We start from the raw sequence: 13,504 nt of genomic DNA, 5'->3' as shown, positions 1-13,504 counted from the left end.
AAAACGTTATAAGGTTCAGCCTGGTTTTGGAGAATGACACGGCCTCATCACGGATTCAACGATCTCAGTACTTATCCGCTTCGCTTCATCTTACTAGCTTATATATCATTTAATTATTTACATAGACGCGCGAAAGAGGGATCTAAACAGCCTTAATTAGACTAATTTGTTAACTCTTTTTGCGGAAAAACTACACTACAAAAACTGGGCATGTGTAACTTGTTACTTACTCTATGACTAGATCAAACAAAAAAAAAATCTACAGCCTGTGTCCTAACGAAACTATCCAATTTTTGTATGCGTATAAAAGGGGATACATAACTCAGGAAACCCATAGTAAAGACATTGTACCATGGCCAGTTAAGGATACAGAAGGGTTCACGGAGAGATCGTGTCTAGTTACCTAATCAACTTTTTGAGTTATAATGGTTTGAAAGTTAGTCATCACGAACAATTACTATGGTTACCATTTATTTAAAAGATAAAAAAATAGATTTTATATTGTTTTCAGATTATTTAATTCAGTGGTAAGTCATAGTACTTTGTGAGCTCTACATTTTGAGATTAAAATCTCAATTTTAAAAAAAGGTGACTAGGCATGTTCTTTCCGTGGACCCTTCACATATTGATTGAAGGTTACAGCTCATTAGAGCCACCCGGCACCCGACCAGCACCGCCTCGACTTTCGGCGTCCACTCGTTGTCGACAGGTGGTCCACGCGCGGACGGCGCGTTGACAACGAGTGGACCTCGCGCGGTCCACGACACGAATTTCGGAACCGTGCAACCTTGCGAGTGAGGCGATCCGGTGACGCTACGGAGTTGATGTAGTGAGCGCATGCCCATACAAATCCATATGAAGAATACTAACCGCTCGAGGCGAGGCGGTGCTGGTCGGGTGCCGGGTGGCTGTACTGAGCGTGACCGTAAATTGTAATAAGTTAATTTAACCACCATTTTATCACTCATTTAAGTTCCTGTTACCTTATGTAGCGTCTCTTTTAAGAATCGAACAAAATAAACAAAGGCAACATCAGATCACAGGAAATTAACAGAAAATGGTGACGCAGACATTTAGGGTCATAAAATAAAGCTAGAATTAGATATGAGTAACCAGACCGGCAGTAGGTATACTCTTTTTATCATACAGATACTTATTATGATTTCGATGAGGACAATGCAAAGAATGAAGGCTTATTTTTAATGTTTTTTCTTAGTAGGTACGCCAAAGTGAATTATTTAATAAGCAAACAAAATTACGATGCAAGCCTCGGTTAAGATAAAACCAGCCTCTGCGTTTACGCCACCACTGGTAAATTGAGGAAACTACTACATAAGTAAACTATACTAAACAAATGTACCTACATAAGTAGTTAAAAATATGTTTTAAAACTTAATATTTTTATGCGCACTGTTCGTTTTCCAGATCATAACATTGTATAATTGCCCCTTCAATTTACGTCAACGACTAAGACTAATTTTGGTGATATATATTTGAACCTTCTACAGTAGGTACAGTCACGATAATAATAAACTCCAAATATAAAACTCCATTACAGAGACTGTTGAATTTAAATGTAATTATGACCCAAAACTCTAGCTAACCATGTAACTTATCAGTCGATACAAAAGCGGTAGCTAACAATAACCTTGATAGATGTTTTTACAGAACATTCAAATTAACAATCAAAGTTTTTGCCGGCAACGGCCGGTATGACTATACTCTATATATATATATATCGACAATCAATCAATCAATGTTGACCATTTAGCATTAGGCACCGAATCTTGATACTCGGTGACGATTATAGCATTAAGCAATTCAGTTAGGTAAATGCATATTACAACTATTACTGCAAGTTAGTTCTGTTTAACACTGTTTGGTAAGGAAATCCTCAGGTTAGTGCGCTCGTCAGTGCTGATGGTCCTCGACAGGAAGGTGGATGACGTGCGAGCTGACGATGATGTGCCATTTTTCTGCGCGTCGGGCTTCTCCAGTCCTGTTAATATTAGTTCAAGTTAATGCCGCAATATAATGCGAATGATGATGTAATCGGAAGTGCAACAGCACTAACAACAACAATAGGGTGCTGGAGACGTGGTTAGCACATATTAGGAACTCAAGTGCCTCAAATAATACATTCAATAGTTTATGCCGCGAATGATTAATAAGCCCACTTATGTTATTGCAATTATTTAGCGCCAGTAGGTATGTCAATATACTTTCTTACAAAATTAAAGTTAGTAGTTTACTAAGCACTAAACAAACAACACCATTTGAAATACCGGACTACGATTAAAGTAGCATTGATATTTTAATATTTTTAATAGAAGAAAGATTTAGGTGGCAGATGGGAGAGTAAGTTTAATATATACTTGTATCAATCGGTATCCTTGAGCAACCTGAAAAAACAATATGTGCAGTTAAGTGATTACCTGACATAAATCAAATCATGTGATATTAAAGGACATGTTTTTATTCTTACCACACATTATCTTAAAATATTAAATTCCTATGGTAAAATTTGTCTTCTTAACTTTTATTAATTTTTTCAAATAAACTTTATTATACTCATTTGACTTACTCTAAATCGAACATTGAAATAGCTGTCAATGAAGAAAGTCATAAGATGTGTTGTTTGTCTGTGATTTTTACCTAGTCTCTTTCTGATCAAATAATAGAGCTTCGGTTTCATAACGAGGATGAGGAAGATGAAGACGCCTTGCAGCTCGTTGACGAGGTCGACGACCTGCCACAACCACTGCGGCTCCCCGGTCAAAGTGGACAGCAACTCCGCCATCCAGCCTGCCCCCATTACCACCCACAGCTTGCCCGTTAAAATATATCTGAAATACATTATTTTAAGGTACATTATTTAGACGACCGTCTATAGCCCCCGTGTTTAGAGAACCTGGCTACGAAGTTTGAGGTTCCGGATGCGATTCCTGGTCGGAGCAGATATTTATATGAAAAATGCGAATGTTTAGGGTCTTGGGTGCCATCTATCTATTTAAGTTCGTTTATCCGTTGCCATTACCCAAAACGGTTAGAACTACTGTCAAGTATCCCGTGTTTTTTTTTAAATTATTACTTTTTAATTCTAAACATCTTGCTTAGTGTTTGAAGTCAAAAGTCTTTGACCAGTGTGTTGCCAGTACGGATTTGAGACGTGGGCGCTAACGATGGGCCTCATGAGGAGGCTCAAATACCCAGAGGGCTGTGAAGACGGCTATCCTCGGGTTTCTCTGCGGGATAGAATCAGAAATGACTGAAAGAATTGCGAAACTGAAAATTGGTCCTGCAAGAAATGTGCCCTGCCCACTGCCACTTCAGTCCGCGGACGCCATTCGAGGACCTTCTGACCCGATGGGTTCGGAAAATCATCTCGGCAACCCCCCAATGGTTTTAAAATACCTATCCAAAAATGTTCCCCACACTATAGGGTTAGTCGAGAAAAAAAACACCCCCACTTTACGTCTGTGCGAGGGGTACCTAAATTTTTTATTGTTTTTTTTTATTTTATCACTTTGTCGGCGTGACTGTACGATGTGATGTATATTTATGCCAAATTACAGCTTTCTAGTATTAACGATCACTGAGCTTAGTCGCGGAGAGAAAGACAGACAGACAGACGAACAGACATGGCTACACTATAAGGGTTCCTAGTTGACTACGTGTTAGAGTAGGTTCATCACGCAATCGTATTTTTTTTTCAATTGTACCTATAGTTGTTTCATTTCCAATAAAAAGTAATCTGGACTGATATTTAGAATTAAGGTCCAATCAAGTTATTTGGGTTTTTAAGAGATAAATAAAGTCGTCTGTGATGTTAATATTGCACAATAATAACATTTTCACAGATGCGTCATTTATTCTAACAAAACAATTTATCTTTATTCTGGTCATAATTTCCGTTTTTTGCATGCATTATAGAGGTTTATACTCGTATGATGTATGTGTAAATATGTAGATAAAAAGGTTAACTAAGTATGTATATACTCACTTGGCTCTATCGATGCGGAAGCGCCGTTTTGCTCGATCGCCGACGGAACCAGCCTGAAGCCGGTGCACTTCGGACTTGACGCGTGCACAGTGCCGTGCCGTAAGCACCCAGAGCACGAAGTTGGTGCATGTGATCAGTCCCATCGGAATCACGAAGAATATGTAGTGGGGCCAATCCTGGTTGGTATTCTGAACTGAAAACACATACTTTGGAGGTAAAAACAAGTCTTAGGGAGTCTATCTGCTACTATTATGTTTTATTTCAGGAACGGGTAGAGATAATCGTTGTATTTGTGTTTCTTTTCTTTTGTACAATGAAGAGTTTACATACATACATACTCGTACATATCGAGAATTTTTAGGGTTCCGTCCATCCGCGGCTTATCTTAGAGGTTGTTGGTGCTAGAAACCTGTAATTTTGCATGAGTACATAAGTACGCCGACAGTGGTAAAATAGATAAAAAATTAAAAGAAAGTCTTTAAGGTATCTCCTCTACACGTAATTTCTTTTTCACGTATAAAAACCTAGCAATAGTGGTGGATATTTTTGGGAAGTCATTTAAAAACATTACAAGTCTGCTGAAACCATTCCTCGATTTAGGGGTTAATTTAAATTGTTAATTCTTGTTAGAGGCAAGGGACCTCCGCAAGCTAAATTATAATAAATATTGTATATAACTTACAGGTTCCGAACCAGCAGATGTTGTTTCCGATATTTGCGTCAAGAATTGTGGACACGGGGTATTTGTCAAACAGAAACATGGTCAAAGTCAGTAAGATTGCAAAACTCCAGGCGTACAAGGAGTACCACAAGAACCGTCGCTTCTCTGCCCCGGCCTTCCGCAATGGATGGACAGTACGCACGCTCCTGTAAGTGAGTTATAGAATTAAAAGCAAGCATTAAATCTTTTCTAAACCGGGCTTAGAGGTGTATTTTCACCGTGTAACTAAAACAAAGAGATATTTAAAAATAATAACGTAATACCTACGCGATAGACAACATCTAGTATCCTTCTCGTTCAAAAACTCATGTCCTGCCGCGAAATATACGCTGTAATAAGAGTTTATTTTGTTTTTTAGAGACGACTTTAGGATATTTTTGTATTGAACGAACTACAAGTAATCGTTTTTCTGTAGTGTATGATTACAGTGTTAATCCTCAAATATCTAAGATGTGAGTTTCAAAACTAAAGCTTTACTAAATGAATGATACTGAAAAGGATGAAATGAATGCAATAAATGGTCTAGAAGCTCGATGCGCCCTTAATATTCAAAACATTAAATCTGGGCTTGAAAGCTACACGCATATAACTTTCCTTAACTCAGATACTCGAATACCTAAAGGCCTTGACTTACATATTCTATGAAGCAGTTTAGGCGGAGCTAAGACTATTTGTTCGCGCTAAAACAATAAAAGCTGTTCTGTATATACTAATCCTGAATATGACACCCATTAATTGAATTTTACTGCTTCCCATTACGTTTCGGGTCACGGAGAATTGATTCGCTAATGGGGGATAAAGCTTCGATGACGCGTTATCAGATAATGGATGTAATTAAGCGATAATAATAAAACCTCTGATAAATCAAAGGACATACTTATGTTTGTAAACAAACGAAGACTTCAACACCATGTAATGAAGTAATTTTAATTTGCGTCGAGCTTTGAGCCGAGTTCCACTTCGACCTTTTTTCAATCACGCAGGTCGACGAGGGAAATAATGATTTCGAGGGAAATTTACGTTTGAGAACATAATTTGTATGATATATTAATGTCTAAAATTATTTTTTGTAAAAAAAATACTTGATTAATCATGTAGCTAGAAATCCGATTACTTTTGGTGTTGGTTTTAGGAACACTCTGTATTATATGCTGTTAAATTAGTTTAGTCATCTACGTTAATTCAAAGAAGACGATGATGATCAAGTAAATAAGCAGGGTACTCTTTATATCTTTCTTCAACAAAACAGATTTACTTGAAAATAAAATTAGGTATTTAAAATGTGATCATCATTTCTCACTGGGTCACACGTTTACTCATTTGAAAAAAACTCGGCCAACTGCGAAAAGGATTCGCGTACCGAGAGTACCTTACAAATTTGTAGGTATCTATGAATATCCAATGTTAACAGAGCAGGTGTTAGTAGAAAGTGGGGCCATATCAGAATGATTACTGACATAAATATACATTTTTTTTCTAACTTTTCTTATTGGTTGTGTCTTAATGGTTGAGCTATGTACCCTTATATCAAATTTCAATATCTAGGACCACTGGAAGTACCCTAGGCTTTGATTCCCCTGTCATTTGTATGTACCTAAACATATTTTTTAATCTAATCTTCCTTAAATCTAAATTAAAACCTCGAATCTTTTGATTGCTACCCTTTGGAGCAGTGACTAGTAGCAGACCTGAGTGAGTGCTTATGTTAATTTTAGCTGATGCCTGATACCCCCGCGCGTTGCTGAGAAACAGGGTCTTGACGGACGGACGGATAGACGGACAACAATGTGATATGGGTTCTGTGTTTGCCAAAAGAAGTACGGGACCAGCGCGAAGCATTTCTTTCCATCTAAACAGGCGTTTCCAGTCTAAGTACCAGTACGATTTATTAATGATATAAGATCTAGACGCAATTTCGATTTTTATCATGTTTATGTGACGGGCCCCACCTTTAATGACGTATTTTAATACGCAATGTCATGCTATTGCCGTAATGGGTCGTGTCACAATATTCAGGCGGGTCCCATTGAGACTAAATACGAGGTTTAATTAGTGCCTCGCCCACGATGACTCTGCTTCGAAAAGTAAACAGCTGATTTTCATTACTTCTAGTCGTTGACCAGCCGTTCCAGCGGCCTTTTTAATATATATTAATGGAAAAGCCAGAACACGCACTTTGACAAAAATCCGCATATGGAATAACCCACTTAGTGCGACTAATTAATTACTAGTCTAATTAATTACCTACTACCTAGGTACAGTCGGAGTAAAAAAAGGTTCGTCACCTTAAGATCTATTTTCCTTTGCTCAGTATGAGCGATAATCTGCTTTACCAATTGAGTATGACATACTGCATCAAACTGTCAACCTGCTAAACATAATCTTGTCTATCTAATCAATAACAACATCTTTTGTCTTTGTCGCAGTGACGTGACTCCCGCAACAGCGTTCGGCCGAAAAGGATTTTTTTTTCTCTTTTCAAAATTATTTTCTTGCTGCTGTCAAACTGTTGGCGTTCTGCAGAATCAACCGCAACCCTGTCATCGCAACTGACATTGGCCCAAGCCTTAAGGCCGCCATTGAGGGAATAATAATAATAATAATTACATAATCTTGTTTAAAGGTGACCATAGCAACCCTACCACTACACCTTGGCACTGACAAACACTGACAATTAAATAGAACATTATTTGATTCAAACTCTTACGACGCTGTTTATTAAAAAGGTTGGTATTGATATGAAACTAGATATATGTTGGTGTATGCCCTTGTCTACTTAGTGCTTTGGTTTCAAAACGTACTAAGAGTCTATGACTGTATAAAGGAATCAATTTAATAACTGACGAAGGTTTTCCTACTCCCACTGTACCTGTTTCATTTCATGTTTATCAGACATACTGGGCTGGCATTTGTTGTAAGTACAGTCGAAGGCATGAATATCCTATACAGCCATAGCGTCTAATAAATAACATATACATCGACCTTCTGGTTAGTGGCATAATTCTTAAATTGGCAGTGTGCCACGATTGTCAATTTAAGGGATAAAGGTGTATAGAATTTTTTGTCATCTTGGTAGCTTGTATATATTTATAACCTTGACTGTACTAAAGAAAAGTAGGTATCCTACAACACTTAAAAGTTAGGAGCTTTAAGCTCTATATATTAGGATATTCAAATCAGGTTTTTATTCAAGGGACATAGTATTACTATTTTGGTAGTGGAGAAGCAAGGTAAAATATTGTATTCATTAGTTACTATCGATTACTTACGAACATGAATCCCTTCTAGGGTTACATTATATGTATTTTTGGACCCAAATAAACAAGAACCATCGTACCATTCTGCTCAGAAAACAATATTCGAATGAAAGTAAATACATAGACCTACCATTTAACGGTATAATTAGTGATTGCTAATAATACAATGGCACGGTTATGTCAACACAATCGTCTGGTCACCCAATTACGTCAGGTAGGTACGAGTATATGTATTGGTTTTGAAGGGTGACGATAACGGTGGAGCGACGACGTTCATAAAATATATGACCTGTATTAGTAAGGTACAAACATGTAAAAGAGTGGTATAAACGAAAATCCAAACCAAATGTAATATTTTTGTTCATTGCTTTTTATGATCAAAGCATTGTCTATGCGTTTTATATTTCCTCTTGCAGTCACTTCAATATTTGTGGTCTAAATACTGTCGTATTTTCTGTTGTAGGTATACTTACTATGGTTATGTAATGTTCTTTTCCAGATCTCGAGTTAAATACCTACCCCCAGGATACGCCCAACCTATTTTTCTCCCAACTTGATATCAGCATATTTAATTGTATTGTTTATTGCGTCGCTCGTTGCATGGATGTGATAGAAACAATTTAATACCTATTTGAGACTTTCTGAGGAACTTTCTAAGCCAAAAAACTGTGCACCAGACACCAGACAAGTCCCCCTTATTCATACTTCATGAAGAAATTATTCCAAAAATTCCTGAATGCTGATGAAAGGCCATTTTTCAATGCGTCACTTTTTTATAACTTAATTCATATATGTATAGGTATGTTGTTCAATCCTTAGTAATTGTACCTATAGTTTTTGTTTTATTATTGGCTATGATAGGCAATTGTTTTGACAGATATTTTTTTAATTCTTAAACTTACAGTGTCAATTATATTTTTCATTTCTTTTATGTCTTTATACCTAAAAATATCCGTATTAATAGAGCCCTGGTGTACAAAGACTTATAAAAAATTTGCAAAAACGCCTGGTCGAGACCAAAGGGCCGATAGCTTATCTCTCTCAATAAATTAGTATTCAACGACGAAACGCCTTTTGGGCACAATGCCAAGGGGGCCATGTCAAGATCTATTTTAGTTTGTATTTTTTTTACGTATATTTTATATTTTACATACGGTCACGTCAATTGGCTTTTATAAATCTAATGATGAATTCCGTACTTATAAATATTTGGCAAGCGTTTTTCTCTATTAATTTTATGTCTTTAGGCCGGCAACGCACCCGCAGTCCTAATTATGCTGTAGGTGTCCATGGGTGGCGGTGATCGCTTACCATCACGGTGATCCGCATGCTCGTTTTCCAGCTATATAAAAGATAGATCGATAAAGCTAGATAAAAAACCGGCCAAGAGCGTGTCGGACACGCCCAAAATAGGGTTCCGTAGCCATTACAAAAAAATTAAGTAATATTTTTCTAAGGATTTCGTATTTTAACCCCCTAGTACTCACCGGTTTAGATTTTAGAGGGGGGGACGCTCGATTTTAATGAAAATTTGCACTTTAAAGTTGAATATTTCGCAAACAAATCACTGAATCGAAAAATCGTTTTAGCAAACCCCTAATGGTTTTAAAAGACCTATCCAACGATACCCCACACTATAGGGTTGGATGAGAAAAAAAATCACCCCCACTTTACGTCTATGGGAGGTAAACAAAAAATTTTTTATGAATTTTTTATTGTACCATTTTGTCGGCATAGTTTACATATATATCCGTGCAAAATTACAGCTTTCTAGCATTGATAGTCCCTGAGCAAAGCCGCGGACGGACAGACAGACAGACATGGCGAAACTATAAGGGTTCCGTTTTTGCCATTTTGGCTCCGGAACCCTAAAAAGTGAAGAAAATATATAGCATTGAACCAAAGAAAATTTTCCTAAGTTGCGAAATTTCTGTACTCGAGAGTTCTCAAACACTTTAATTTAACAAACAACTAAATCATGTCAAGAGCTAACTAGGTAGGCTTATTTATTATTACATATTTCAAAAGCCTGCCCTATACTTTACACATTAATTATTAGATATACATAACAGAAAAATAATTTGCTACGTGAAAGACAAACGCACTTAAATAAAAAAATGAATGAAAAATAAATGAGCTCTGATTCAACGAATTGACTAAAAATGCTTGCTGTGACCAGTCACTCGAGAACAAACCAAGAACTCTTCACCAAATCGGCATAAAGTCGTAAAAAATTGATGTGCTCTGCTTGACCTGTTCATCAAAACAAAACAAAAGTTTGAGGGTTGTGAGCTGGGTTGCCTTAATCTTCCTATATTTATATTAATTAGTTAATGTGACTGAGTGACAAAATTTTTCGAAATACTCATGGGACAGTAAAATTAATTCAGATTTTGGTTTCAAAGTGGTTCTATCTCTATAACTTTAAATAGTAAAGCCTTCAAATTTAACATTCAATAAGGTAATTATAACGACTAAAACTGTTAATAGATAAAAAAATAAAAAATAAATGTTAAATATATATTTTTTATTAATGTACCTTCCTTATCTTTACACTTTATGGAGGTACAAAAGATTTATAACTGGAGTTACCTCTAGTTTATTTTTGTTCACCACAGTTTTGTGCCGTTTTTCGTGTGGGACAAGGTACTGTAACATTTATTGATAACGTTTACTTTGTTGTGATAAAATTCATATACCTATAACTACTTATAAATAACCAGTAGAATTTGTTTCGTCGACTGTAGCCAGATATATTCAGAAGATTGCATTGACTTATCATTATCAAACAAGCACGAATGAGGTCGCATGAAAATGTTTATATATAAATTTAAAAATCTCACAGCAAATATCCCATGCCCAGAAAGAACCGTCGCAAACATTCCAAGCGTGTGTGCAAATAGTTTTGTAAAGCAAACCGATTGATACCGATACACACAAAACAAACATTTGTCCACATTGCGACAAGCGGCTCAAGCCATAAGGATTTTGTTATATGGACCAAGACATGAGAGTTTCAACAGCTAATTTAAAAATAAATATACCTACGCTATAAGTTGTGAACGCAGGGAAACATGCCTCCCACCATCCGCCTTTGTTTACCCGAGGAGACTATTAGTCATACCGAATACACGCCTCGCTATTCTGTATTGTACCACTTTATTCATCCCATTCCCAACTCCCAACCAATTTATTCATCCATGAAATCTTACTTTTAACTTCCGCAATATGACGATCACAAGATTTTTGAGAACTCAAACAGATATACTTAGAAAGTAACAACGTAACCGCGTATTCAACGTTTACATAAACATCCCATCTTATACTCGTTATAAGAACAATTTCTAGACGTTGTTTAGACAAGCACCTACAGATGCGTGCAATGATTTGCGCGTGCACTCTATTTAGTTAATTCACCACAAATTCAGACATAATAAGGGATTACTGCCCATTTATTGAAAAGGTATAATATCGGTTAGCGACATTAATATTTTAATTCAGTATAAAATATAGCTAAATCTGATATCTAGATACAAACGTTAATTATATATGGAATAACGTAGTCAATGGCGGCCAGCGTTACTTTTTATTAGACACTAGCAGCACGCCTCAATTTCACACAGGTGCAACTTCTAGTCCTAAAAGGGCGGATCTTCTGGTCCTAAAAAATCTAAGCCATACACTTGAGGGAGAGACGGCGGGAAGTGACTTAGTTTTATATCGTCATCATCATCATGTCCGCCGAAAGACGTTCACTGCTGAACATAGGCCTCCCCAAGCCCTCCTCCATTCAGACCGGCCTTGTGCTTTCCGCATCCACCGCGATTCCGCGATCTTAACCAGGTCGTTGTTCCATCTTGTTGGAGTCCTACTGACAGCTCGTCTGCCGGTCCGCGGACGCCATTCGAGAACCTTCTGACCCCAACGGCTATCAGTCCTGCGAGCAATGTACCCCGCCCACTACCACTTCAATATTTTCACCTCTCATTCAGAAATGTAACTTTTCCTCCTTGACGAGAGGGATCAAAGTGCTAATTTTGTGTTCAAGACTTTTCTAAGTGTTTTTTTGCAAATGCAATTTTTTGAAGTTGATTATTGTAAGTCTACGCCATTTTCTATGCTGGTTGCTCTTTAATTATATTTAGAATTTTTATTTCAATTTTCGTCATACTCGGTGTAAAAAATTGTATGAGTCACTCGGGAGCAAAATTATTTTTATCTTGGGCGTTAACACTTGAATCCCTCATTACGCTCAGGATTCAATGTACCTACCTACAGCCCTCGCCGTAAATACATCATTTTGCTCCCTTGTGACATAACTTGTAACTATTTTGGTTTGGGGGGGGGCGAAATAAAGGTTAGGAAACCCTGTTTTAGGGTTCCGTAGTCATACAAGTGTTATTGTCACGTTTTGTACTCAATCGCGGATTTTCATGACAGTGCATTGCCGACGATGCACTGACGTTATTCACTCTTTATGCTTTTTAGACCAGTCTAGATTTGAAACTCGTGGCGGACACCCAACTTTGTGTAACTCAAATTTATTTAATAAACGTTATTTTTATGGACAATAGTAGTTTCAAAAACCCACCCCGTAACAGAACCCTTATAGTTTCGCTATGTCCGTCCGTGGCTTAGCTTAGAAACGCTAGAGCTAGATAGCATTGCGTGTATATACTAACCAAGCCGAGTAAGTGGTAAAATAAAATTTTGGAAAAAAAACTTTTTTCTCTCGTAAACCCTACGGTATGATTGGATATGTTTTTCAAAATCATTATAAGTTTGCCGCCAAGATTAATTTCGGATTTAGTGATTCGTTTGCAAACTATTACGCTTTAAAGTTCTAATTTTTGTTAGAGGCAAGTATCTCCACCCCTTACACAATCTAAATGAATTAAGAATTTAGAAGGAAAACTACCACAGCCTAGTAAGTTTAACAAGTAAAAGTATATAGTCCATCTAAACTTAATATATTGCCGAGTATTAAGTACGACACGCAAGTGCCAAGTGGCCGGTTTTTATTTTTCATGACAGATAACAGGCTGATCCTATAGCATCGAACCAGTCAGGGTACCGTTCTTTTACATAGGCAAACTTTTTGCTTAATTAAACGTAAACAATGACTTACCCAAATGTCCACCAGATGTCCAGGCACATGACGTTGAGCCAGGCGAACGCCGCCACGAACCCGAAGTAGATGCTGTACCCTGCACAAACCAGCCATGTGAGCATACAGATACCATATTCTCAAATTATCGCACACTACTCATTTAATTAGCACGTATTGTTCAGACGAAACTAATTATCTACCTAATTGAAATTTAACAATCAATACCAAAATGATGGATTCTTAATAATCAGATGACTAAAATTTAGTACATGATTACTGTATTCGATATTTTAAGAGCCCTTGAACTATTATCAGATCCTGTTTGTTTTTTCCATGAAGCTATGAGCGTTATAAACGATCACTAAACATTCTGCGTGATTTTATAGGTATGTTATATTTTGCGCGCTCGCGAG

General features: G+C 37.0%; 1 protein-coding gene across 1 annotated transcript; it reads right to left on the bottom strand.

Annotated features, from left to right (window-relative positions):
* Positions 1–631: 631 nt before the first annotated feature.
* Positions 632–13,227, bottom strand: LOC141445251 (probable G-protein coupled receptor Mth-like 1). Its single transcript, XM_074111040.1, has 6 exons — positions 13,110–13,227; positions 4,686–4,870; positions 4,004–4,196; positions 2,656–2,846; positions 2,376–2,402; positions 632–1,999 (listed from the first exon to the last, which is right to left on the bottom strand). The coding sequence occupies exons 1-6, from the start codon at positions 13,211–13,213 to the stop codon at positions 1,860–1,862; spliced, it is 840 nt and encodes a 279-aa protein (XP_073967141.1). The 5' UTR covers positions 13,214–13,227; the 3' UTR covers positions 632–1,859.
* Between the last annotated feature and the right edge of the window lie 277 nt (positions 13,228–13,504).

Source organism: Choristoneura fumiferana, unplaced genomic scaffold, assembly GCF_025370935.1.
Source record: "Choristoneura fumiferana unplaced genomic scaffold, NRCan_CFum_1 Sck3bRy_87;HRSCAF=267_pilon, whole genome shotgun sequence".
NCBI classification, from domain to species: Eukaryota; Metazoa; Arthropoda; class Insecta; order Lepidoptera; family Tortricidae; genus Choristoneura; species Choristoneura fumiferana.
Note: the sequence above shows the minus strand (reverse complement) of the source record. Positions and strands in the feature narration are given on the sequence as shown.